The sequence below is a fragment of the Mus musculus genome, chromosome 2, assembly GCF_000001635.26.
Source record: "Mus musculus strain C57BL/6J chromosome 2, GRCm38.p6 C57BL/6J".
In the NCBI taxonomy this organism is placed as follows: Eukaryota; Metazoa; Chordata; class Mammalia; order Rodentia; family Muridae; genus Mus; species Mus musculus.
Window position 1 is genome coordinate 41,309,087 of NC_000068.7, and position 24,866 is coordinate 41,333,952.

At 35.0% G+C, this 24,866-nt stretch overlaps 1 protein-coding gene and 1 long non-coding RNA gene across 11 annotated transcripts in view; one reads left to right on the forward strand and one right to left on the reverse strand.

The window, feature by feature from the left end:
• The window catches only part of Lrp1b (low density lipoprotein-related protein 1B), a 2,058,309-nt gene that overhangs the window by 713,797 nt on the left and 1,319,646 nt on the right, over positions 1–24,866 (reverse strand). For all 10 annotated transcript variants that reach the window (XR_374143.4, XR_374144.4, XM_006498463.4 and 7 more), the window contains exon 24: positions 3,390–3,587. Coding sequence is in view for 8 of the 10 variants with exons in the window: in XM_006498463.4 (XP_006498526.1) it covers positions 3,390–3,587 (198 nt within the window). In the remaining 2 variants the exon portion in view is untranslated. The remainder of the gene's footprint in view (positions 1–3,389; positions 3,588–24,866) is intronic.
• The window catches only part of Gm30138, a 46,175-nt gene that overhangs the window by 16,141 nt on the left and 5,168 nt on the right, over positions 1–24,866 (forward strand). The window contains exon 3 of the long non-coding RNA XR_374330.4: positions 14,882–15,089. This is a non-coding gene — a long non-coding RNA (predicted gene, 30138). The remainder of the gene's footprint in view (positions 1–14,881; positions 15,090–24,866) is intronic.

Consider the following 24,866-nt stretch of genomic DNA (forward strand, 5'->3'; position numbering starts at 1 on the left):
GATCTCAGAAGATGAAAAGATCTCACATGCTCATGGATTGGCAGGATTAATAGAGTAAAAATGGACATCTTTTTTTAAAAATATTTTTATTAGGTATTTTCCTCATTTCCAATGCTATCCCAAAAGTCACATTTTTGATGAAAGCGATCTACAGATTCAATGCAATCCCCACTAAAATTCCAAATCAATTCTTCACAGAGTTAGAAATGGGAATTTGCAAATTAACCTGGAATAACATAAAACCTAGCATAGCAAAAACTATTCTCAACAATAAAAGAACCTCTGGTGGAATTATCATCCCTGACCTCTAGCTGTACTACAGAGCAAGTGTGATAAAAACTGCATGGTACTGGTACAGTGATAGACACATAGATCAACGGAATAAAATTGAAAACCCAGAAATGAACTCACACACCTGTGGTTATTTTATCTTTGACAAAGGAGCTAAAACCATCCAGTGGAAAAAAGACAGCATTTTCAACAAATGGTGCTGGCTCAACTGGCAGTTAGCATGTAGAAGTATGCTTATTAATCCATTCTTATCTCCTTGTATAAAGCTCAAGTCTAAGTGGATCAAGGAACTCCACATAAAACCAGAGACACTGAAACTTACAGAGGAGAAAGTGGGGAAGAGCCTTGAAGATATGAGCACAGAGGAAAATTTCCAGAACAGAACACCAATGGCTTGTACTGTAAGATCAAGAATTAACAAATGGGACCACAGAAAACTGCAAAGTTTCTGTAAGGCAAAGGACACCGTCAATAAGACATAAAGGAAACCAACAGTTTGGTAAAAGATATTTGCCACAATTTTAAATCCGATAGAGTTCTATTATACAATATATACAAAGAACTGAAGAAGGTAGACTCCAGAATATTAAATAACTGTATTTAAAATGGGGTACAGAGTAAACAAAGAATTCTCAACTGGGGAATAATGAATGGCTGAGAAGCACCTAAAAAAATGTTCAACATCCTTAATCATCAGGGAAATGCAAATCAAAACAACCCTAAGATTCCATCTCACATCAGTCAGAATGGCTAAGATAAAAACTCAGGTGACAGCAAAAGCTGGCAAGGACATGGAGAAAGAGGAACACTCCTCCATTGCTGTTGTGATTGCAAGCTGGTAAAATCACTCTGTAAATCAGTTTGCTGGTTCCTCAGAAAATTGGATATAGGACTATGGGAGGAGCCAGCAATACCACTTTTCGGCATATACACAGAAGATGCTCTAACTATAACAAGGACTCATGCTCCACTATGTTCATAGCAGCCTTATTTATAACAGCCAGAAGCTGGAAATGTCCCTCAACAGAGGAATGGATTCAAAAAAAATGTGGTACATTTACACAGTAGAGTACTATTCAGCTATTAAAAACAATGAATTTATGAAATTCTTAGACAAATGGATGGATCTGGAGGATATCCTAAGTGAGGTAACCCAATCACAAATGATCTCACATTATATGCACTCACTGATAAGTGGATATTAGCCCAGAAGCTGGGAATACCCAAGATACAATTTGCAAAACACATGAAACTCAAGAGGAAGGAAGACCAATGTGTGGATACTTATATGCTTCTTAGAAGGGAAACAAAATATCCATGGAAGGAGTTACAGAGACAAAGTGTGAAGCAGAGACTGAAGGAATGACCATCCAGAGACTGCCCCACTTGGTGATCCATCCCATATACAATCACCAAACCCAGACACTTTTGTGGATGCCAAAAAGTACTTGCTGACAGGAGCCTGATATAGTTGTCTCCTGAGAGTCTCTGCCAGTGCCTGACAAATACAGAAATAAATGCTCACAGCAATCCATTTGACAGAGAACAGGGTCCCCAATTCAGGAGCTAGAGAAATGGTCCAAGGAGCTAAAGGGTTTTGCAACCTATAGGAGGGACAGCAATATGAATTAACCAGGATATCCAAAGCTAACTGGAACTAAACCACCAAACCAACGAATACACATTGTGGGACTCATGGCTCTATCTGCATATGTAGTAGAGGATGGCCTTTTCTGTCATCAGTGGGAGGACAGGCCCTTGATCCTGTGAAGTATATATGCCCCAGTATAGGGAACTTCCAGGGCCAGTAAGCAGGAGTGGGTGGGTTGGTGATTGGGGGAGGAGGTAGTGATAGGGGGTTTTAGAAGGGGAAACTAGGAAAGGGGATAACATTTGAAATGTATAAAAAGAAAATATCCAATTTTAAAAAAAAAAGAATGGGACAACTTAATTAAGAGGCTGTCCTTCAAAGGGAGAAGTAAGGAGAAAATATTTATGTGAATTAGCACACACTGTGCATAATAATTACTTCTATTCTCTGTCTTTGGTTAAACACCATAGTTAATCTCAGCATTTTCACATATATCCTCAGCCAACTCAAGCCCTAAGTCTTCCCTGGGTCATGAGATAGGTAGCAGGTCCAAAAGATGCCGTGAATAGGGAAAATTGTTAGCATGGGCTACATAAGTATCAGCAGTTGGAAACTGTCTGCCAAATTTCATATTTGTACAAAAAACAAAACCCAATCATTTTTACATCCTTTTCTATTGCTATACTTCATGACACTGTCAGAATTTTTCATTATAAACTTTAAGTAGTTAAAAACCTCGTTCTCTAAAATTTCTACTGTCTAAAATTTGTACTGTCTGCCAAATTACATATTTGTACAAAAAACAAAACCCAATCATTTTTACATCCTTTTCTATTGCTATACTTCATGACACTGTCAGAATTTTTCATTATAAACTTTAAGTAGTTAAAAACCTCGTTCTCTAAAATTTCTATTTTTATTTACTACATGAAGATACAGGATATACTTTCCACATTTTAAGTAAAAAGTACAGAACAATACGAATTTTGATATTTCAATGCTGATTTTTGAGAGAAATTGGTAATTTGATAGCAGTTACAAATGCAAAGCCACAAAATAAATTAAAAGGGAAACACCATATACCTTTAGTTCAAACAATACATGTTGCTCACTAGACAAAAGAAATAAGTTTATTATGGCAAAATACAGTTCATATATTTGAAAATATATTTTAATTACATTCAAATGTGTTAACCAAATAAAAATTAGCTACTTTAACTCTCAAATCAGATGACTAGTAAGTAAAAACCAATCTATTCTTTTCCTGATAGGAGACAAATTTTCTTCTCCAAAATTTTCTGGAAAACCCAATAAAAGACAATAAATGAGTAGTCTTGGTCTGACCACTTCTCTTCTCTAGCATATATTTACATATGTACATCTCTTCGATGTTTACACATACAAAGATAACTCACAGTAAAACATGAATCATACATCTTTTCTGATGCTGTATATTGCTATTTGAAGCTAACGTCATCATTGAGTGAAAGTGTAGTCGTACACATACCTCCACTCTCTGACAGCTTGCCCCTGTATATTCTGTCTTCCACAACATCTGTCCAGTAAAGTAAACTTTGATTGAAGTGAAAATCAAGTGCTATGGTATTTCTCAGTCCAGGAACAAGTAGGCTGTAGTCTCCTTTATGCAGATCAATCCTTCGAATTTCATGGCGTATAGAAAAGATGATGAATGCCTCAAAAGAATCTGCAATTAAAATGTACTGTAGTAGAATTAAGAAAATAAATTCACCTTGTATAAGTTATGTAAAATGCTCTGAAGTCAACTTATTAACTTTCTAATTGGATGTAAGGCCCACTTTATTAAAACAAAATGATACCAGTCATTGTTAAAAGTGCTTTGTTCTTATAGCCAGATAAGCCATAAGTCATAAAGGAAAGTACCTGGTTCTATTATTCTGTTGAACAGACATACCAAAATGATTTCTAATGACTTATTGCTATACCCATACATCAGAGAATCTCCAAACCTGTTTCATAGAAGCTCAGACATACCAATTACACAGAGACTCCCCCACAAAATTGGGAGATGAGTGGAGAATAAGAGATTGTGAAGTATTCAGCAATAAATGAAGACTCATTACATGCTTCCCTACATATCTTGAGTATCATTGCAGAGAAAGGGTCACCAAGATGATAAGAGTTAGATGCGGTTGATAAAATTAAGGGAAAAATGTTTACCAGACCCAAACACAATAGAGCAGTTGTACATATGAACCCATAGCAATTGTTCCAGCATGTGAAAGAACTCAAAAAACTTCAGGAAAATAACAACAGCATAGATGAGAAAAGGTAAGCATGAAACTCTAGCTGAGGTAAAGGAAAATAAGTTATCTTTAAGGACATAGCCACCGGTAGGTTGACTGCATGTCAAGACAAACCCCAATCCCAGGACTAGCTGGACAATACAAACTAGACTTGATGAGAAAGAAAGGAAAGGAAAGGAAAGGAAAGGAGAGGAGAGGAGAGGAGAGGAGAGGAGAGGAGAGGAGAGGAGAGGAGAGGAGAGGAGAGGAGAGGAGAGGAGAGGAGAGGGGCAGGGGAGGGGAGGGCAGGGGAGGGGAGGGCAGGGGAGAGGAGAGGAGAGAAGAGAAAGAAGGAAGAAGGAAAAATCTCAAAGTTGGGTAAAACAGGATGGGAGGTGGAGAAGTTTAGGGAGGAACTGGGGATGGAAGTTCAAATATATTCAAAGAATTAATAAAACACATATATTGATTTTGGAATTCTAACACCAAAGAAGCAATTTCTATTTACTTAAAAGAAACTTTGAAACTTTAGCTTTCTATTCAGTTATACAAGGTAAAAGTGCGCACACATTTCTAGAAGAAAGGCAGGAACAAAAAATAAACAAACAAACAAAAAACAAACCAAAAAACAAAATACAAAAAAAAAAAAAAACAAAAAACAAAAAACAAAAGAAGAAGAAGAAGGAGACCGCAGTGGAGAACCTGGCAGAAGGTCTACAAGAGCAGAGGGGGATTGCAACCCCAGTGGAAGAACAATATTGGTTGGCCTGACCTTCCAGTGCTCTTAGAAACTAGACAACCAAATTGAGGAGTGTGCAGGGTGGGATCCGTGGCTCAGATTCATATGTAGTAGAGAATGGTCTTGTCTGACATCAGTGGGGCGAGGGGAGGCCCTTGGTTCTGTGGAGGGTGATGCTGAAGTGATAGGGTGGGAGAGGGTGAGTGGGTGGTGGAACAGACTCATATAGGCAAAGGAGAAGGGGGCAGCGGGCAGATGTGGGATGGGGGTTTTGTGGAGGGGTAACTTGGAAGTGGGATATCATTTGAAATGTAAAGGAATAAAATGATTAATTTTAAAAAAGAAACATTAAATATACAGTGCAAAGATAGTATATTAAAAACGGCAAGACAAATAAGTCCTCTATAATGGAAAATCAATCAGAATAATAATTTATTTCTTGAAGGAAACTTTGAAAGCCAGATGAGACAAGAACAAAATATTTCAAGTTCTAAATGAAATGACTGCCAATATAGAATACTGTACAAACTAAAGAGAAAAAACATCTTTGAATAATACAGACAGCCTAAAAAGTATTCTATCCAGAAGATTAAACTCAGAGAAAATTTAGAAAGCCATACCTTGGACTGCAGGAATTTTAAGCACAAAAATGAGCGGATAGAAAAAAAAGCTGAAATTCCTAAAATGAAAAGTATTATTGAGATCACAAACAGTAACAAAAATCAACAATATAATGCTGCAAACAATGTATATCTTTCAGAAATAACTTCAAATATTAATGGCCTCACATTTCCAAGACAAAGACCGGATGAAGAAATTAAGAGACTAAATGAATAAATCAAGGAGTCCATCTACCTATTGTCTGCAGAAATCATGTCATAGCATTAAAGATACATGATCTTCTAGTGAAAGCATCGGCCAAAATACTCCACCAAAGGGTATTACAAAGCAAGCAGCCATCGGTGTGCTAAGACTTGACAAAAATAAATTTCAAACTAAAACTAATAAAAGTAGAGAAGAACACTTTGCCCTAATTAAGGAATCGATTTAAAAAGAATGTATTGTTCTAACATATATGTATAAAATGTTAGTGTACACAATTTTATAAAAATATTACTGGAATTAAAGACAAAATGTAACATGCACAAATAAGTAGTAGCTGATAGTGATTTTTCACTTTTTCTAATAGACAGTTTATCTGGACAAAAATAATGGAGAAACATAAGAATCCATATATGGTTGACACCATATGTCATGTAAATTTAAAAGGTATCTATAGGATATTTTTTTCAAACACACAAAAAACATACACTCTACCCAGAAGCCAATGGAATCTGGCTTCAAACTATATCATAGAATACACTTCACCTAGTATACAATACAAGTCATCAAATCAAGAAAGACTAAAATAATTATTTGGCCATAGTGCACTAAAACTTAAAATTGACAGTAAAGAAATCTTTCGTAGTAAACATATACATGGAGATTTTAAAAAATAATGGCTGAATAGTTAATGGGTCAAAGAATAAATTGAGAAAAAAAAAATCACAACAATAAATTTCTAGCTCACTTTAAAGGCAGTCCTGTTAGGGACATTTATAGCTCTAAATGCATTAAGTGGTTTTTTTTGTTTGTTTTTTGTTTTGTTTTTGTTTTGTTTTATGGTTTTTCGAGACAGGGTTTCTCTGTGTAGTCCTGGCTATCTTTGAATTCACTCTGTAGACCAGGCTGGCCTCGAACTCAGAAATTCAACCGCCCTTTGCCTCCCAAGTGCTGAGATTAAAGGCATGTGCTATCACGCACAGCTCTCTAAATTCATATGTTAAAAAAATTACAAATAAGTGACATATTGATATAACTCAAAAATTTGAAAATAAAACAAACCAAATTCATACCTAGTCCACAGCCGGAAATAATAAATATCTGACACAGAAAATATGAAGATATTCTGTTATTCTCATAAAGAATAACAAACATATCAAAAGCCATGTATGAGAAACCCACAGCTAACATCTTATATGGAGAATAATTTGAAGGAATTCCATTAACATCAGAAATGAGACAGAAAGTTTTTATCTTTCCACTCTTTTTCATTATTATGCCCAAAGCACCAGCTGGACTGGTAAGTCAAGAAATGGAAATTACAGGGATGCAAACTAGAATAGAAGTCAAACTTATCTCTATTTCCACATCATATAATATTGCATGTTAGAGATATCAGAAATTCTATCAGAAAAATGTAAAACAAGATCAATAGTTTCAACAACATGGCAGGATGCAGCATCAAGTTGCTTCAATTAATTGATTCTCTATAGAGCAATAAGAAACACACACACAAACAGAAAGAGAGAGAAAGAACTCATGAATATACTCCTATTCATAATAAGCTCAAGGAAAATAAAATATATAGGAGTAAATTTATTCAATGGAATAACAGAACTTTGCAGTGAAATTCCTAAATATCTAATGAAATAGGGGAAAAAAAAGGTGAGAAAATAATAGGATATCCCATGCATATGGATTAACTAAATTAATCATGTAAAGATGACCATTATTTAAAAAACCATTCATAAACTCACTGAAATCTTAATTAAAATCTTAGTTTCGTTCTTTACTGAAATTAAAGAATAACTACCCTAAAATTAATACGGAGCCAGTGCTGCATGCTGAGCCCCAGGTAGGGTCCTCTCTGCAAGAAAGCCAGGGGGAAAGAGCATTGGTTGTCAGGGGCAAGACTTTGTCTTGTAAGAGGTTGATTGCTTCTATAATGTTTACCTGTTTTGACTAAATTACTCTGGAGATAGAAGCTGCAGATCTCTGAGTGAATTAACACCTTCTGCTTAAACAGTGGGAGACTAAGCAAAGGATTAATTGGTAGTGCTCCCTACTCTCTTGCTAAGAATCCTGGGCTCTCTTGCTAGGTAGAAGTAAATATTGTAGCAATAAACTTTTATTGAAGAGAAGAGAGTCATGCTTACAGAATGAAGCATCCTTACATAGGCAAGTTGCATAGAAACGGGACTCACCCATTCTGCAGGAAAACTTAGCTTCAACACTTTTATTGCTAAATTAATTTTTTAAAAAACTCTGTCTCATTGTAAGAAATGCCTGCCTGCTGCTTTCTGCTCTCCCTGCATCTTCTATTCTTCTTAGTCTGCCCTCTTCTGCCTACTTAACTCTGCTCTCTTCTTTTTCTATCCTCTTCTGCCTCACCTCCTCATCTCTGTAAAGCTATTTTGCTTCTACTCTCTTTCTCTCTATTCTTCTTTTGCTCCCAGTTAATGTCATCCTTCTCAGGCATTGTACTTTTTCAGGACATAGGATAATATGGTAATTCAAATGTTAAAAGTTCCCAACAACTTCAAACATAAATTCACATCAGAAATTGAATAAAAAGTTTACAACAGAGATGTTTACGTGTGTTTCTACTGAGATTACTTATCTAAGTAGACATGCATTATCATAAGATAGCTCCATAAGTCCATTGAGAGTCCAAACAAAATTCTTATGTCTAAGTTAACATAGAAGTTTTATACTGATAAAACAAGCCTATCTTCTGTCCTTTCACCTACAATAAATCATTCATTTCTTTTACAACCTTTATTTAACAGTTTTATGGTCTAAAGGAACGTATCCTTAAATTGTAATTCTGTATATCTGCTTTCTATCTCAGCACAATTTACACATGACATGTGAAGACTGCCAGAGTTCTAATTGCAGCTTTTATATTATAAAGGACTGTAATAGAAGTCTTTATTATAAAGAGCTTAATGATTACTAGTATAAATTTAGTAATTATTATAGAAGCATCATTAGAAATTAAGGAATCATTCATTTGTCTGTATAATATCACTACAAGACAGTACATCTTCATTGATCTATAGAAAATGTGCCCAATAGAGTGAGGAAATGTCCAGGGATTATTATATTAATTTAATAACGACAAGAAAGGGATAAAATAGTAGGAATCAAATCCTGAGATGTTGACAGTTGGACCTTTACTGCACAAGCTCATTCCTCAAAGTCCACAGTCTATGGAGAAACTATCTCAGAAAGATCACCTGCTAGCTTTTAGTCTCTCCTAGATGTCTACTGACAACTAAGAAAGACTGCAGGTATGAAAAACAATCCTGATCACAATGAACAATGCTAGAGGGATTACCATTCCTGACCTCAAAATACACTACAGAGCTATACTAATAAAATAAGGTATGGCACAAATGCAGACATATAGGTCAATGGAACAAAGTTAAAGGCCAAAATGTAGGCATAACTACAGCTATCTGATATTAAAATTTCTTTCAAAAAGGTACCCAGGAGAAAAGGCTGACTTTAACAAATTGTGCTGGACTTACTGGAGGTCCACCTGCAGAATAATGCAATAAGACTTGCTTTTGCAACCTGGCATAAAAACAAAATGAAACAAAGACCTTGATGTGAAAGATTAAACACTGAAACATTAGAAAACAACATAGACAGTATGCTATGTCATATAGGTTTTAAAAAGGACGTTCTGAATGGGATTCTATTTTCTCCAAAATTGAGACAAGTAGTTGACAAATAGGGCCTCAAAAATATAAACAGTTTTTACATAGCTAAAGAAACAATCAATAATATGCAGAGAAAGTCAGTAGAATGAGAGATCAACTTTAGCAGCTTTGCATCTGAGAGAGGTATAATATCCAGAATATAAAATGCCCAACAAAACAAAATGAAAGCAAACAAACAAAACAAAACCAAAGAACCCAGTAAAAACTGAGCAAAAGCTCCGAAGGGAGAATTCTCAAAGGAAGAAATAAAGGTGGTTAAAAATATCATTTTAAAAATTTCATCAGTTGTTGGAAATGGGGAAATATGGGGAAGTTAGCAGGTTTAACAAGCAAGTCAAAACAGCTTAGAAATTTCATGTTATCCAAGTCAGGATAGACAAGATGAACAGAAAATGAAGAAACGAGAAATTTAATTAACAAGAAAGAGGGAAATAAATACAGAATTGGGAAGATAATAAATTGACAATAAGGATGTTAAAAGATATAAAGGAAATTTTATTGTATGTTTTTCAAAAGTTACATATAATACCTATAATTTTGTGTTTGCATGTTTGGTATAAATGAAAATTTACCATGTATACTGGCAATGCTTTTCCTAAAATCTACATACTATATAAAAGAAAAAAGATCTCTAACACTTGGCATGGGAAGTCTTCTTTTGAGTTGTTGGTCAGGTCTTTCTAGCACACTCCCAAGACATAATAGACTGCTAGATTTGTCCCTGGTTGCATTCCAGGAGTTGAAAGAAAGTCTCTATTGCTGAAAATACTATGTCCTTTAGAATAGAACCTGGAGGAACTGATTGTATCTGACCTTGGAGCCTTCCCTCTGAGGACTAGTTTTCATGGTGCCAAAATGTGCCCTGCAGCTTCCAATATAGGGAAGCAATCATTAGTCCAATTCATCTATGATGGCTATGAACAAATACAGTTAACAGCATGGAATATTATCCCTAAGCCTGCAATAGTGGCCCTTATATTACTAGCAGCTCTCTAATTGCCTGCTCAATAACAAAGAAATTTGCCTGGTACTAGAAACCTGAACATCCAACAGAGCTGGTGAAGTTATGGACATTTGAAGAGAATCTTCAACTGCCAGTTTACAAAACCAGCACAATTCCTAACTACATTATAAATATTTATACTCATGGGTAAATACATATTTTTCCCTTCATTAAGGAAATGTCTCTTTACAACAGAGGCAAACCATTTAACAAATGAACAGTAGAACAAAATGCAGAAGACAAATAACTATGTTGTGCCCAGTCCCAACTGACATGGTATATATTCAATGCAGCTTCTTCACCTAGGGCTCATGTTTTATAGAGGAGTAGGAGTTGGAAAATTGTAAGAACCTTAGGATTATGTCTCCTAAAAGTCAGAGAAGCTATACTCATGAAGTCTTAGCAACACATTTGCTTGAATAACACCTGAACAATGACAGCAAGAGACATGCTAATGTGGGAGATGGGAAACTCATGAGATTTCAATGCTAGACAATAACTACAGACAACTATGGAACACTGACTGACAGAAGGAGAAATAGTCTTCCCAGAGAAGAGAACATCCAACAGCAAATGTCAGGCTGCAGTTCACTGAAACATTTGATCATAGCCTTAAGAAACCTGGTGATCTTTTTCTGCATAAAAATCAGAAAATAAGTTATGATTCTATTCCCAGTCTACTTCAAGCAAGCATGGAAGGAAAAACTAGAACCATATAACAATAAAGATGAATTCCCTTTCAAAATTTCTGTTTCTAAGTCTTCATTTCCTGTTGGTCTGGCAGGCTTTGTGTGTCAACTTGACACAAGTTGGAGTTATCACAGAGAAAGGAGCCTCCTTTGAGGAAATGCCTCCATGAGATCCAGGTGTAAGACATTTTCTTAATTAGTGATCAAGGGGGGGAGGCCCTAGCCCATTGTGAGTGGTGCCATCCCTGGGCTATTGGTCTTGGGTTCTCTAAGGAAGGAAGCTGAGCAAACCAGGGGAAACAAGCCAGTAAGCAGCATTCCTACATGCCTTCTGCATCCACTGTTGCCTCCAAATTTCTACCCTTTGTAAATTCCTGTCCTGAATTCCTTTGGTGAAGAATATCAATGTGTAAGTGTAAGCTGGATAAACCCTTTCCTCCCCAACTTGCTTATTGGTCATGATGTTTTATGCAAGAATAGAAACCCTGATTAAGACACTTGTAAATTAGTAAACTTGTATTATCAATCTCAGCATGCATCTAGGCTAGTTCTAATCATTTCTTTTTATAACTAATATAATTTAACATGATTTCTAAGAGGAGAATGCCCATTTTGAAGGAGAGCTACATGCTCTCTAAGATGTGTCCCATTTTCATGTCAATATAGTTTCCTTTATGAAAAGTTTGATCACTCAAGTCTAAGCAAGTTCTTTGCATATGGGTTCTCATAATCTCTCTTTCCACAGGAATATAATCAGACAGGTGTGAGGTCAATATGAGACAATTAAATAATCTCTATGCTTAATGTTGGTAGTGTTCAAGTTTTGGAAATTTGAGCTGTTGTAGAAAAGAAAAATACTCACAGAGAATGAAGCCAAAAAGACCTGTTGAAGCTATAACCCCTCAAGATCTGAATTTATAATTCAAAGTAATTAATTTAAACTGAATATCTGTCAACTGCAACCTGACACATCTCATTTCCTTACACATCTCATTTGCTCTGAGGACTCTTTCCTGTTCAAGTCCTTAATAAAAACCCAATACCTTATATCACATCCAACACTCATTCTTATGGCATGTGATAGCCTCTATTCTATCTCTGACATATTTCTAAATTTTACTCAGTGTTTCATTATTTCTTTCCACTGGTGGGTTGGAAGCTATGTTTGCACAGTAATTTTGTCTCATCTGTTCTGTTTGTCTGTCCATCTGCCTGTCTACTCACTATAAACAGAATGTCTTTCATCCTGGGAAGAGCAGTACTAGCTCTTAGGTACAGAATGATTTGTAGATGTCCTTTTACATGTTTTGTTAACTCTCCATGAACATTTTATACAAATCTCATTTTGTCCAACACAATAAATATATCTTCATGAACAGATTCCATCTTGTAGGTACTGATAGCCTGTACAGGAGGTGAGCCAAGCATGAAAAATTGTCATAGAGAGGAGAGCCAAACCCAGCCTCATACTGAGAATATAAGCAAGCATTGTCAAGATTAGGAAAACTACTCAATATGACTACAAAGTTGTGAGCAATAGTAGATATGTAGTGGTGGCCACTACTTTTGTACTGAACTCTGGCCTGTATTGCACAACATTACTGTAATAATAGCTAACTGTAACTATGGAAATTAAACACACATATACAATAAAAATATAAAAATAATCATGTATATCCTGTTATATCCTATTACAGTAGATCTGAAACCCATAAGGACAAAACATTTAGGTCCCAAATAATTGTGTCATAGACTTCCTGACTAGGTGACTGTAGGTCTGCCATTATTTTCAATGGCAAGTTCTATTGCATGACAGGCTGACACAAATGTGTCAGAGGCTGACACACTCTGATATTAAAATAGCTAGTTGTACTTCACAGTTACCAGCAGGGTTCTGGAGCTGCTTGATGCTGCACAAATTCACAAGTGCTAATAAGGTTGCTTGCTCACTCTTTCTTTTTCTTTCTTCCTTTCTTTTTCTCTCTGTTTTAATGTTTTTCATTCTTGAGTGTGTTTGTGTGTGTGTATGTATGATTTTCTATATCATGTGTGTTCAGATAGGTGTGTATACTGTTGCATAGATGTACATGCACATATATAAATGGTTGTGGAAACCAGAACTCAATGTCAAATGTGTTTCTTGATCATTATCTGTCATATTCATTGAAAGACAGCCTGACAATCAACCTGGAGATCACTGATTCAGCAGACTAGCTAACATGTTGATTTAAGAGCAGAGAAATATGTTTTAATATGTATCCATGCCTTGCATCGTTAGCTCCATGGCAGCCTTGAAAAACAAATAAGCAGAAGCCATCAAAGGGAGCATATGGATTCAGAGGAAGCCCAGAGCCTAATTCCTAGAGAGTTGTTTACTGTAAGAAAAAAATATTACTTTTTAAAGAGATAGTATTGGGAAACTGTGTTTCCATACATACGGTATTACACTTTATACACATTATATAATATTTTATAAGATATATGTATACATACATACATAAAATATTACAGTTGATATATACATATACTTTTATATATAAAATATTTTATATAGTATACGCATATATATGTATGTAGATACATACGTATATGTATCATATAAAATATTCCAAGTTATTTCATATAACTAACTGTAAGATCTAAAACTATAAAGTCTTAAAAGAATTAATACAACTATAATTTACTTACCTTCAATTAGACAAAATGTTTATTAATAAATGCAAACATATATTAGATTTAAAAATGTATATCAAAGGTACCCATCAAAAAGGTGAGAAGATACCACAAACAATAGAAGAATATTTTCCAAACATAGATCTGATGAGAGATTTATATCGAAATATATAAAGGGGATATAAGACACAATGATGAACATATGGATGCTCCTATTTAAAAGATGTGGTTGGGTATTTTTGTGTGGGTCGTGAGTGAGTGTTCATGATCATCTGAAAGTATTCCCACAGCATCTGTCAGCAGGTAAACACAAATGCAAAGGATAACAAGAACCATTTTCATGCTAATTCATAAATGATTACAGTTACAAAGACAGATGCTAAAAGTGTAGACACTGAAACCCTCATATTCAGATGGTGGGATAGTTAATGAATTCAGCCATTTTGTGAAGCATTTGATTATTTTTCAATTATAAAAAATATTTCCATATTTAGTTACCATAGGAATTAGCAATTCTAAGCCCACTTATACACTGAAGGCAATTATAAATGGATGTCAATTCAAAACAATTATATGAATATTCATATCAGCATTATTCATAATAAATTCCTAAATGGGAGTAATCCACTTGCCCATCAAGTGGTGAATGAATATACAATGTTGTATTATATAAACATATAAAGACATTATTCATCCATGAACAAAGTAAGCATTGATGTATGCCAAGTGGAACAAGCCTGAAATCAAAGCACACATATGCTTGATTCTATTTCTAGAAAATATCCAGAATAGTCAAATCTATAGAGGCACAAAATAGATTAGGAATTATAAGTTGGTGAGATAGGTACACTAATAAGAATGACCGTTAATGAGCCCGAGTTTTGTTTTGGGAGCAATTAAAATATTCTCAGCTTAGAATGAAGTAATGGTTGATTGTAGTATACTTTGAAATGGTTTATAAAGAGTGTCTCATTTTACCTGTCACTAAAATATCTAATAAATGTGAAAATTGATTAAAGTTAAAAATGGCATACTATTTACATCCAACTTCATATAGATTCTTTGATTCTTCTGCCTGTAGGCTTACTGTGAAGGCTTAAGACGTTCTAAGAACTTTTATAAAGGTACAAATGCAGCCTGCCAGCAACTCAACTGCTTCTTCCAGATGCACTTGTGTCCAGTGAATGAGACAGTGAACTCATCTGTCGTGTAGCTACTTACTAAGAATTGAAATGTCCTTCTGGAGAGAGGGAAACTCATAAAGCTCAAAAGGAACATGAAATTAAGCAGTAAGTAATGACTTCCTGCTGGATTCTCGTTGGAGAACTTCAGGGACTCAGCTTTTCTGAGTCACCACCATGCTGAGCTAAGCTCTTTGATGATGCACCTTTAAAGGTTCATCAAGGTAGACCTACATAGAATCATTTCTTCTATCTTGTCATTAGTAACCTCTCTATATGTTTTCACCTCTCTCTGGGAGAAAGTCACACAAACTACACTTCAAAACAAAATCAACCTTTAACTCAAAGATTAAGAAAATAAAGAGAATTGACTCAAATAAAATAAAAAAGTAAGAATAACAAGCATGAAAGTACAGTTTATAAATCAGAACAAGAAATATGATTATCTGATTATCCAAAAAAACTTTAGAGCCATTTCATGAAAGGCAGAAAAATATAAATAGGCCAATGGCAAGGTTGACTTGTATAAAAACAGATTTTTACATGAGGACATAAGACTGGGTAATCACATAGCTATATGGCTGCCTATATAGAAAGCAAAATAATAAAAGCAAGAATGAACATAGAATATTATAAATACAGAAATTAAAAAACCATAGACAACCATCTATATTCTAGATAAAGATGTTACATATTTGATTTTACAACTTTAAAAATTAGAAAATTTCTGCAAAATGAAAAGTTCAATTCAGTCATGAAAATGTAGCATCCAATCCAAAATGAAATAAAGAAGAAAGAAATAAAGAATTGGTGGAGAGAAAACCAAATAGAATCAAAAGGGGAAGGAAGGGAGGGAGGGAGGAAGGGAGGGAGAGGGGAAGAGAGGGAGGGAGAGAAGGAGGGAAGAAAAGAAGGAGGGAGGATGATGGGCCAGTGAGATGGCTCACTACATGGAGAAACTTGTAGACAAGCCTGATGGCCTCAATTCAGTTTCCTGGACCTTCATAGTAGAAGGGAGAACTGATATCTCTAACATGCCTAATGAGCTCCACACAAATAATGAAAAACAATCAACAAACAAACAAATAAATAAATTTGAAAAGTATCATGATATGGAAGAAAAACAGAATGAGCATAATGTGTAGAGTGGTAGCAGTCTACATATTTCACTGATTTATAATAAGGTAGCAGTAGAAACTTTAAGGACTAATACAGCTTTATATCACACACACACACACACACACACACACACACACAGGCACACACATTTAATTTGGTGGTTTTCTTAACCTGTTTTTACTTTTATCTGTGATTGTGTGTCTGTGTGTGTGTGTGTGTGTGTGTGTGTGCGCGCGCGCGCACATGCGCACTGTCTCAGACCTTTGTACATGCTGACAAGGTGCTCCCAGCCATAATTTTGTAATTATTATAAGTTAAACATTCACATAAAGCAGACCACCTCCCACATAATAGAATAATTCTTAAGTATATGAATGTCAACACTGATACCCTCCATGAAGCTTTTTGAAGTAGCTGACTTTATGTTCCCTCTTATGTACAAAATTAAGTGAGAACTGGCAAATAAAAAAGGGAAATGACAGAACTACAAATCTAGGGGGATGTTGAGAAGGACTTTTTGCTCCTGCAGGGTAGTGTTCATAGTGGAGTAATGGCTTGTTACTGTCTGTTGCAGGATTGTCCCTGTCCAATGACATTAGTAGAGAGAAGTCCTGTGATTGGACAGGGAAAAGGGGAGGTGGTGCTCAGAGTTGTGGAGAGAGGGAGCATGGCAGGAGGGGGAAAAAAGAAGATGACAGCAGACATGAACCAGCATGTCTTTAGCCAGACATAGGTAGTTATGATATCATAAGGCTAGAATAATTGGGATAAAGCGTTTATCATTATCATTTGGCTCTGAAATTATTGAATTGGCATCTTGTAAATTGTGATTTTATTGATACATAAATCTGATTAGTTAATTATAAACTTTAAAAGTTTTGGTTTTTCCGGATTACTGGGTATTGTTTTATCTAACCATGAGGTTAGCGATTCAATTTGGTTACTGAAATGTGGGACTGCAGTCCAGGAACAAGTAAGCCAGACGCTGCTGGGGGAGGGTGTGAGGAGGGGGCAGCTAGCTGGGGTGAGTTGATGGCAACTGGAACATGGGAGCACATTCCAGTCCCTGAAAGGGAGTTGGCAGGTTGAGAGAAGCAGGAGTGAGAGAGTTGGTGGGATCATTTCTTAATTTTCCCTGCAACAGCTGTCCCTCATGGTGTGCAGTATAAATCCACATTCCTTGGAAATATATAAGAAAGAAATAACCTGCACAGCTGAAAATATATATACATTTGAACATGTGTGTCAGCTGTGCATACTCACAAGTATATGTATCACATAAATGTGATAAAGCCCCATTGGGAGCAACCTCAAAGCCCTTGGATATGAGGAAGCTAACAGTAGATTCAGTTAGGATGAATAAGTATAACAATAAAAATAAGACAAATAATTCAAAATCCTCTTAGGGAATAAAAATACTCATCTCAGATAACTAGAGTAAAATAACTTATGGAATTTCAAAAATGTAAATAATACTGCCAGCATCCATATAGAAAGGGCTTTAAATTTAGTGAATATTTTATTGCTTTAAAAACATTTCAATTAAAAAAGATTTTTTTTTCAAATTTTTGTATTTGTTATAGCCTTTTCGAGCTGAGAAAATCCCATTTGATAGTTACAGGGAAGCTGCTTGACTAAGATAAACTACTTTATCAGAGATCCAAAACCATATTCTTTCATATTTGAATGCTAGTCTAGATAGCTTGTACTTATAAAATATCTTTGAACTTTCTGTTGACTATATATATATAATTTTAAGATATCCAAACCAATTAATTATATTCATGTTTGTTTCATTTTTGTCAGATACATAGATACATTAACTGTATCTGACACAACCTGATTTCTAAATATAAAGTAGAATCAGTAAAATATGAAGTAGGCTTTCATTTTTTTTTATATTTCTAACAATTTTTCCATTATATATATGCTTAGTTAATAAATGACTGAATTTAGCAGCTCAAGCTTGCATGTTAGTCTTCCTAAATAAAAGCTTGAGATTTTCAGGCTTCTGTACAAGAGATGACACTTGAACAAAACAAAGTTTACCACGGCCACTCTTGCAATGTAATTCTTATACATGAAGTGCTTCACACCCACCATGTGAAACATACTCAGTAGATTGCTTTCTGTTTTCTTTTCTCTTTGATTTCCTTTAGGTCCCACTACAAGCTTACAAAATAATTGTTATGAGACAGAACTTGCAATCAGAGAACTGATTTAAGAAAAGATATCCATGTTTCAGTAGACTTTGGGGGTAAACTGATACTGTACCTGTGCCACTCATAACGATTGGAACAGCTTCCAGTTCCTTGTTGTACCCACAAAACCCCTAAAGAAAGAGTAGTGTTGTGGGTTACAAGTATTTTCTCTCATTTCAGATGTACTGATTATGTTTCTGTTTTTGCACCTAAGGATTTATTTGGCTTTATAAGATCCATCTTCAAATGCATCTATTTTACAGAGAACACTATTCTATGGTAGGAAATTGTTTATGATTTTCCAGCCTCATTGTATGTCATTATCTCCTTTTCTATATTCCTCCAGCTAGAGCCATCTAGAGAACAAATAACAGTCAAGTAATACTGAAGTGCACTATGTACAAAGTAAGACAGAATAGGCTCTATTAAATGAAGGGTAAAATGGCCTTTCAAGTATCATTCAAAACTCTAAATTTAAGTCAAATATACAGCTCAAGTTTTAAGTTTTTTACTTGATGTTTCACTCCATTTAACTTTCTCCACTTTTCAATTATTCTTTCAATATCTCTGCTCTATGTTTTAGTTTATATATATAAGTACTCTTTTTTATATTGACAAATGGTTGGAATCTGCATGTTATATGTGTTTATGCATATGGATATGTCATTGAATATGCATAGAGGTGAGAAGAAACAGAGAACTCCTCAATGTAAAGGTAAAGATAAGAATTCCTGCATTTCTAAGAAACACTTCAGAAAATTATACTTAATAGTAATTAAACAGTGAAAAGATCTTCATAAGAAAATGACCGCAATCTAATTAACACAAATATAATAATCATATACAGAGAAAGCAAATTTATGATACTTCTATAAATTAGAAAGAATTTTTTAAAAAAACTGCAAAATTAGAACTATTTGAGAGCTACCAAAGATGTGAGGATTTAGCAAAGTTACAGTGTGTACAAATGCAACGGTGCAAGCATTCTGAAGAGCAGATGCCTTTACTTAGTAGTAATAACTGTAAGAATATTCATTTATTCAGTAATGGTCATCCAATTATAGTTTGGATGTAAGGACTTTGTGTTTGAGTAATTGGACCCCAGACTGTATCACTGTTCAGATGTTTGTAGAATTATTCAAAATGGAGACTAGGCAGTGGACATAATTTCTGGCCACTCCAAGCTCCATTTTCTAATATAACTTACTCTAATGATATAGAGTAAGTTGCTGCCACATAATCCCATTGCCATAGACATCTCGACCATTATATCTTTCTCAACTATATTTGACTACATTTGACTATATTTCAAATCATGAATCAAAATAAAAGGCCTTATACCTTTATCATTTCTTTCCAATAGCAAGCACAAATAACAAATACTGAGAATTCAAACTTGACCTGTGCCTATGACAAACCTGGTCACATGTTCTTTAGGCATTTGGGTCTATTTTCAAAAAGTATGTGAAAGAGTTTAGAGCTACAATCTTGAGAGTACCTAGATATTAATAAGTTCAACTTCATGAGTTATTCTATTGGAGCCATGGAAGAACAGAACACTGATAGGAAACAAAGCCACAAGCCAACAAACAATGGACAGTGGAGAACTGGGTCATAAGGATTCAAAAGAGAATAAAGAATGTTGAAGTGGACCAAAGACTAGCCTTGATACATTCTAATGATCTGTGTTCTACTTATGGCTTGAGGTTGAATTCAAAAGTGATAAATTTACTAACTTTGTAGAAAATGGAAGCATAATGTTTAGAAGAGGGCTTAAATACTGTTCATTATTTTTAGCTCTATTTATCATGCACAGACAGAAAATGAGGCATAAAGTTGTAAAAATGAGAAGTTTGATGAGGAAAGGAATCTGAATCTCTTTAAAGTTGTACGTAGGTTGTGCCAGGAGAAAGTGGCTACTATTAATAAGAAAGCATAGTACCACTAAAGAGAAATAATATTTTTTTCCATTGGTGCAACAGAAAATATATCTGAGTGTGAGCCTGATTCATAGAATTTTCTAGTATATAAAGAAGACATATGAAAAAAACATTCATTTGAAGGGATAGTGTCTGAAAAGAAAGATTCTTCAATGTACTCATCTGGAAAATAGCTGCCTGAGGAAGTATTTTCCCACGATTGGCCATGATAGCACAGAGGCTGCTGAGGCTATGTTCTCAGTGTCCAGACAACATTTCATATGAAAAACATCTCACAGAAGTTGGCAATCTCACATGGGGCTGCTTTCACAGGAATAAAAAAATATAAGAGTTATTGGGTTCAGAAGCCTTGTGCCAAGGTTCCAGATAAAAGCAGATGTGGCCATCAATGTTTGATAAATAAGGCTGACTACAAGGAATCCTCCAAGAGTCCAATGCATAAGTTGCAATAAAGAATTTGGAATACTGAAGTTACCAGAAATATACAACCAAGACTGTATTTATAGTCAAATTGATGAGATGTAATATAACCTAGGAGACAGACCTCTGGGTGAGACAATAAGTGAATCATGATGAATAGGCTAATTGTAGTAGGAGGTTCTATCAGCTGTGAGTGGGGTCATATCATGGAAATGGATCCTGGGCTTGTGTCTTGCTTTGATTAAAGTTAGAAAACATACAACATTTATCACTCTCTGCTTCTTTACCATGGACTCGATGTAAGCAGATGCTTAAAGTTCTTGTTGTCATGACTCTGCTGCCATGATGGTTTATAGTAGCCTCAAACTGTGATAAACCTTTTCACCCTTTAGTTGCTTTTGTTATGTTATTTTATCACATCAACAGAAACATTGACCAAAACAGTAGCCAACCTCAGAAAAACTATAGTCAGTGAGTAAATCAGGCTGAGGATCCAGCCTCTTCTGCAAACAATGGAACTGTAGGGTGGTACTACCCAATCCTGAGGGACCCCAATGGTGACAGCACCAAGTTTAACATCTACATATAGAGTTACAGGGTTTAGTATAAATAGGCTTTCATCTTCTCTTTAGCCTGGTCTTGCCAGGCTATGAATAACTCTCAGTGACACTTCAAGGATATTGGGAAGAATATTTACATTGGTCTAGGATAAGGAAGTAGGCTCAGACAAGAATTTGACATTGAGCTAGGACAGGACTCAAAATGAATATAGCTGAGGAATGTATTATTTGTATCTTGATTGTCTTGTTAAGTCACTGAATATAGTAATCATGGAACCTTTGTTTATGCCTTGTTTGCTCCTTGACTACATTGTCTTTGATCTAGAATTGACCCACTTCTTTGTATGTACCTAGAATGGTATAAATGCAGAATGGAAAAAAAACTGCCTCAGCACTTGCTAGGGTCATGTTATAATGTCTAATTGTCTTTTTTCTTTACCTATTTCTGAGAGAACCTGTTGACTGATTGAAATGGCTTGGTGAGGTGGCGCCCAAAGTTGGGCTCCAATATGAGGGGAACCACAAAGTCTACAAGGGGATGGGCAGTTAGGGAGGGGAGGAAGTAACCTCAAAGGAAAATATAGAAAAGTTGGGCCAGAGGTAAATAAACCCTGTAAAATTGGGCAGGGTAATGGTAGAATGCTTCTTGTATATATGCTTAGAGATATGCTAAAATCTAAAGGAGCAAAGATAATTCCCATAGATGCTTTTGGCTTTTCGCGTTTAAATAAAGATAGTTTAAACACTAGACATGAGAGGGAGAATGGATTTCAAAGAAGCAGTCCTCCCACTATCCAGGGAAGCTTTAGTGAAATAGAAGGAAAATGAAAAGAAGCTGTTCCAGATCTCTCCTAGGTTCAAGAGCAGGTTAGGAGACATCCTGCTTCCTCTGTCGTTCCCACTAGGGGAATGCATAATTCTGGTTCTGTGTCTCTTAGATAGAATATCTGGGTCATTTTTGTGGGACATCTGGTTCTCTTCCCTCTCTGCTTCATGAATGTCCTTGGTGTACCTTTCTGTCCATGTCTGACAGTTTATGTCTGTAGTTTTTGCTTTGTTGCTTGATTGATGCTCTTTTATGTTCAAAAGAAAAAAATGGTTAAAACTTTATCTGCTGTCCATTCACCCTTTACTCAGTCTCAATTGACACAGGAAAAGCTGATAAACTGCCATTGGAGCCCTGCACATATATCTTGGATTCTAGCGCTGTTGGAAAGTCCTGCCAGGGGCTGATTGTCTGTACAAGCCACTCTTAAAGGAGCCAGCAGCTTTTCAGCTTCTCTGGACGGGAAACTGATGGCTGTTTTTCCAACAAAAATCTCTGTGACTAATTATTGGGTTCAGCAGGTGACAAGGTGTTCTTCCCTTAAGTTACAGCTAGAAATAGTAAAAAAAAAAATTGTGTCTCTAGTCTAAATAAGTAAATATGTATAGTCACTTCATGTTAATTTCTGACTGGTCTTAAGGATTGAAATATGTTTTCCACATCTTCATTATAGATTATTGTCTTACAAGTTTTTTGTTATGGTTAAAAAATGTGTAACATTAGTAACATAAAGTTGGCTTAAAACTGGTAACTCAGGTTGGAGTTATTCTGGGCAACAACCCGTGGCATGAGCCAACCCAGGGAAATAAGTCTCTAGAGATACCTCTGAATTGGGATAATATTTTATGTAGTTCCTGTCCTAGAAACCAGACTTATAAAAGATAGGATTTCAAACAATGTTTCTTTAATGAGGTATTAAAAGCTGCACCATTGTACATTCATATACAAAAACTGGCAGTTAAGCTTTAACACGAAAATAATACATTTGGTATTGATTTTAGAGAGACTGAATTCTTTATATTGCAAAAAATTTGCTTTGCCTTCCAAAATTATGGTTATTCTCTGATATTGCAAAGAAACTTTTAAAAATTATAGTTAGGTACATCTAAAGGCAATGGAAAATTTATAGTTTATAATTCAATCACTGGCTCAATATTTTAATTCCCTTTTGGTTTTCTTATAAATATAAACTCAAAGATGCTTCTCATCATACTAAAAACAACTATGTTAAATCAGTATATCTGGTTCTCTAGACTGATGAAAATGATATTCTATGCCTTTTAACTTAAACCAATAGCTTTTCCTAAGTTTCAAAGGCATGAGTGTACTCCTGTTGCCTAAGAGACATCTGTTAACTATATTTCTAAACTATGGATTTCAATGCAATGTTAAATACTAATGTACATCCTCTTGTAAACTACAGTTCGCATAAGCTTCAGGAAATCAAGAGTCCTAAGACTTGGACCTTTGTCAAAGATCAAATGGACTCCAAATAAATACACCTGCCTCCTATTCTTATCCAATCCAACAGGTGGCCCCAAATATAATTTAGATAAACTAGGATATATCATATAAGTTAAAAATTATATACATTGAAACATGCATATAATAACTACATGCATGTTTTCACATGCATGTGTATATTTAATTATCTATGTTAAATATAAATTTTATAAGTTAAGTAGAAATTATGTTCACCAAATATAATTTATGTACACGAATATATATTTTATATAATAAATATAAATAATATACATTAAATATCATATAGTTTAGATAAAATTATACACATTAGGTATAATTCATATATGTTAAAATATGAATTAAGTATATGTTAAAATTATAAAGTTTAAGTTGTAACCTATATAAAATAAATGATTTCATATGTCCTCTAGGACAGAGAATTATGGAATGAGCCCATGGAGCTCTAAAAATTGGTTAACATAAAACAAAACTAGGTGGAGTTATATACTCCTTTACCACAAAATTTTATTTTGAATCACAAAAATTTATTTTGAATTTTTTGACCTTCAATGCTAAGCCATTCTTTGCAGCTGAGTATTTATGGCACCATATAACTAAGCATAATTATGCCCAGGTGAACTGGAATGATCTGCTTATTGGCATATGACATGGTCCTGACTGGATATCAATATGGGAAAGAGGGTGTCCCATTTTTCCCCACAGGATGCTGAAGGTAGCTGCCAGAGAATATGGTGAGACATAGAGATTCTGGGACAAAGAATGATGCTAAACATGAGCTTGCTGAGTGCCCTGATAATAGTCACACAGAAACTGAATTAGACATAGGTTCCTGACTCAACTTTGCTACATATTTCTATATGGTCAAGGCCAGAAATTTGGAAGATTATCTCTAAAACTGTAACCTATGGCATAGAGATGGGCAAGCCTAAATATTATAAGGGATCTGACCCTGATCCTCATGAGATACGATCTTGTGGATTTGAAACCAAGAGAAGGCATAACTGGCATTTAACAAAATTGTTAGATGGATAGAAAATTATATCAAACCCCAGTGTGGTTTAATGTTTCCAGTAATATATGAATTATTGATCAGGCTGGGAATCAATCAAACATTGGACAAAAGGAGATGTGCATAGATCTTTAGCAATCAGATTCAGGTCATTTTCAAGGGCATATTTGGAAATTAACTATACCTCTCTATGAAGTTGTATTACAAATACACAAAACTTGTACAAGGTATGGATTTTGAACAAAAGTTAGTGTTTGTGTTAAGGTTACTAATCTTTTATTAGTTGGTCATATTAAAATTACTTTTTTCTTCAACAGTATTTAAT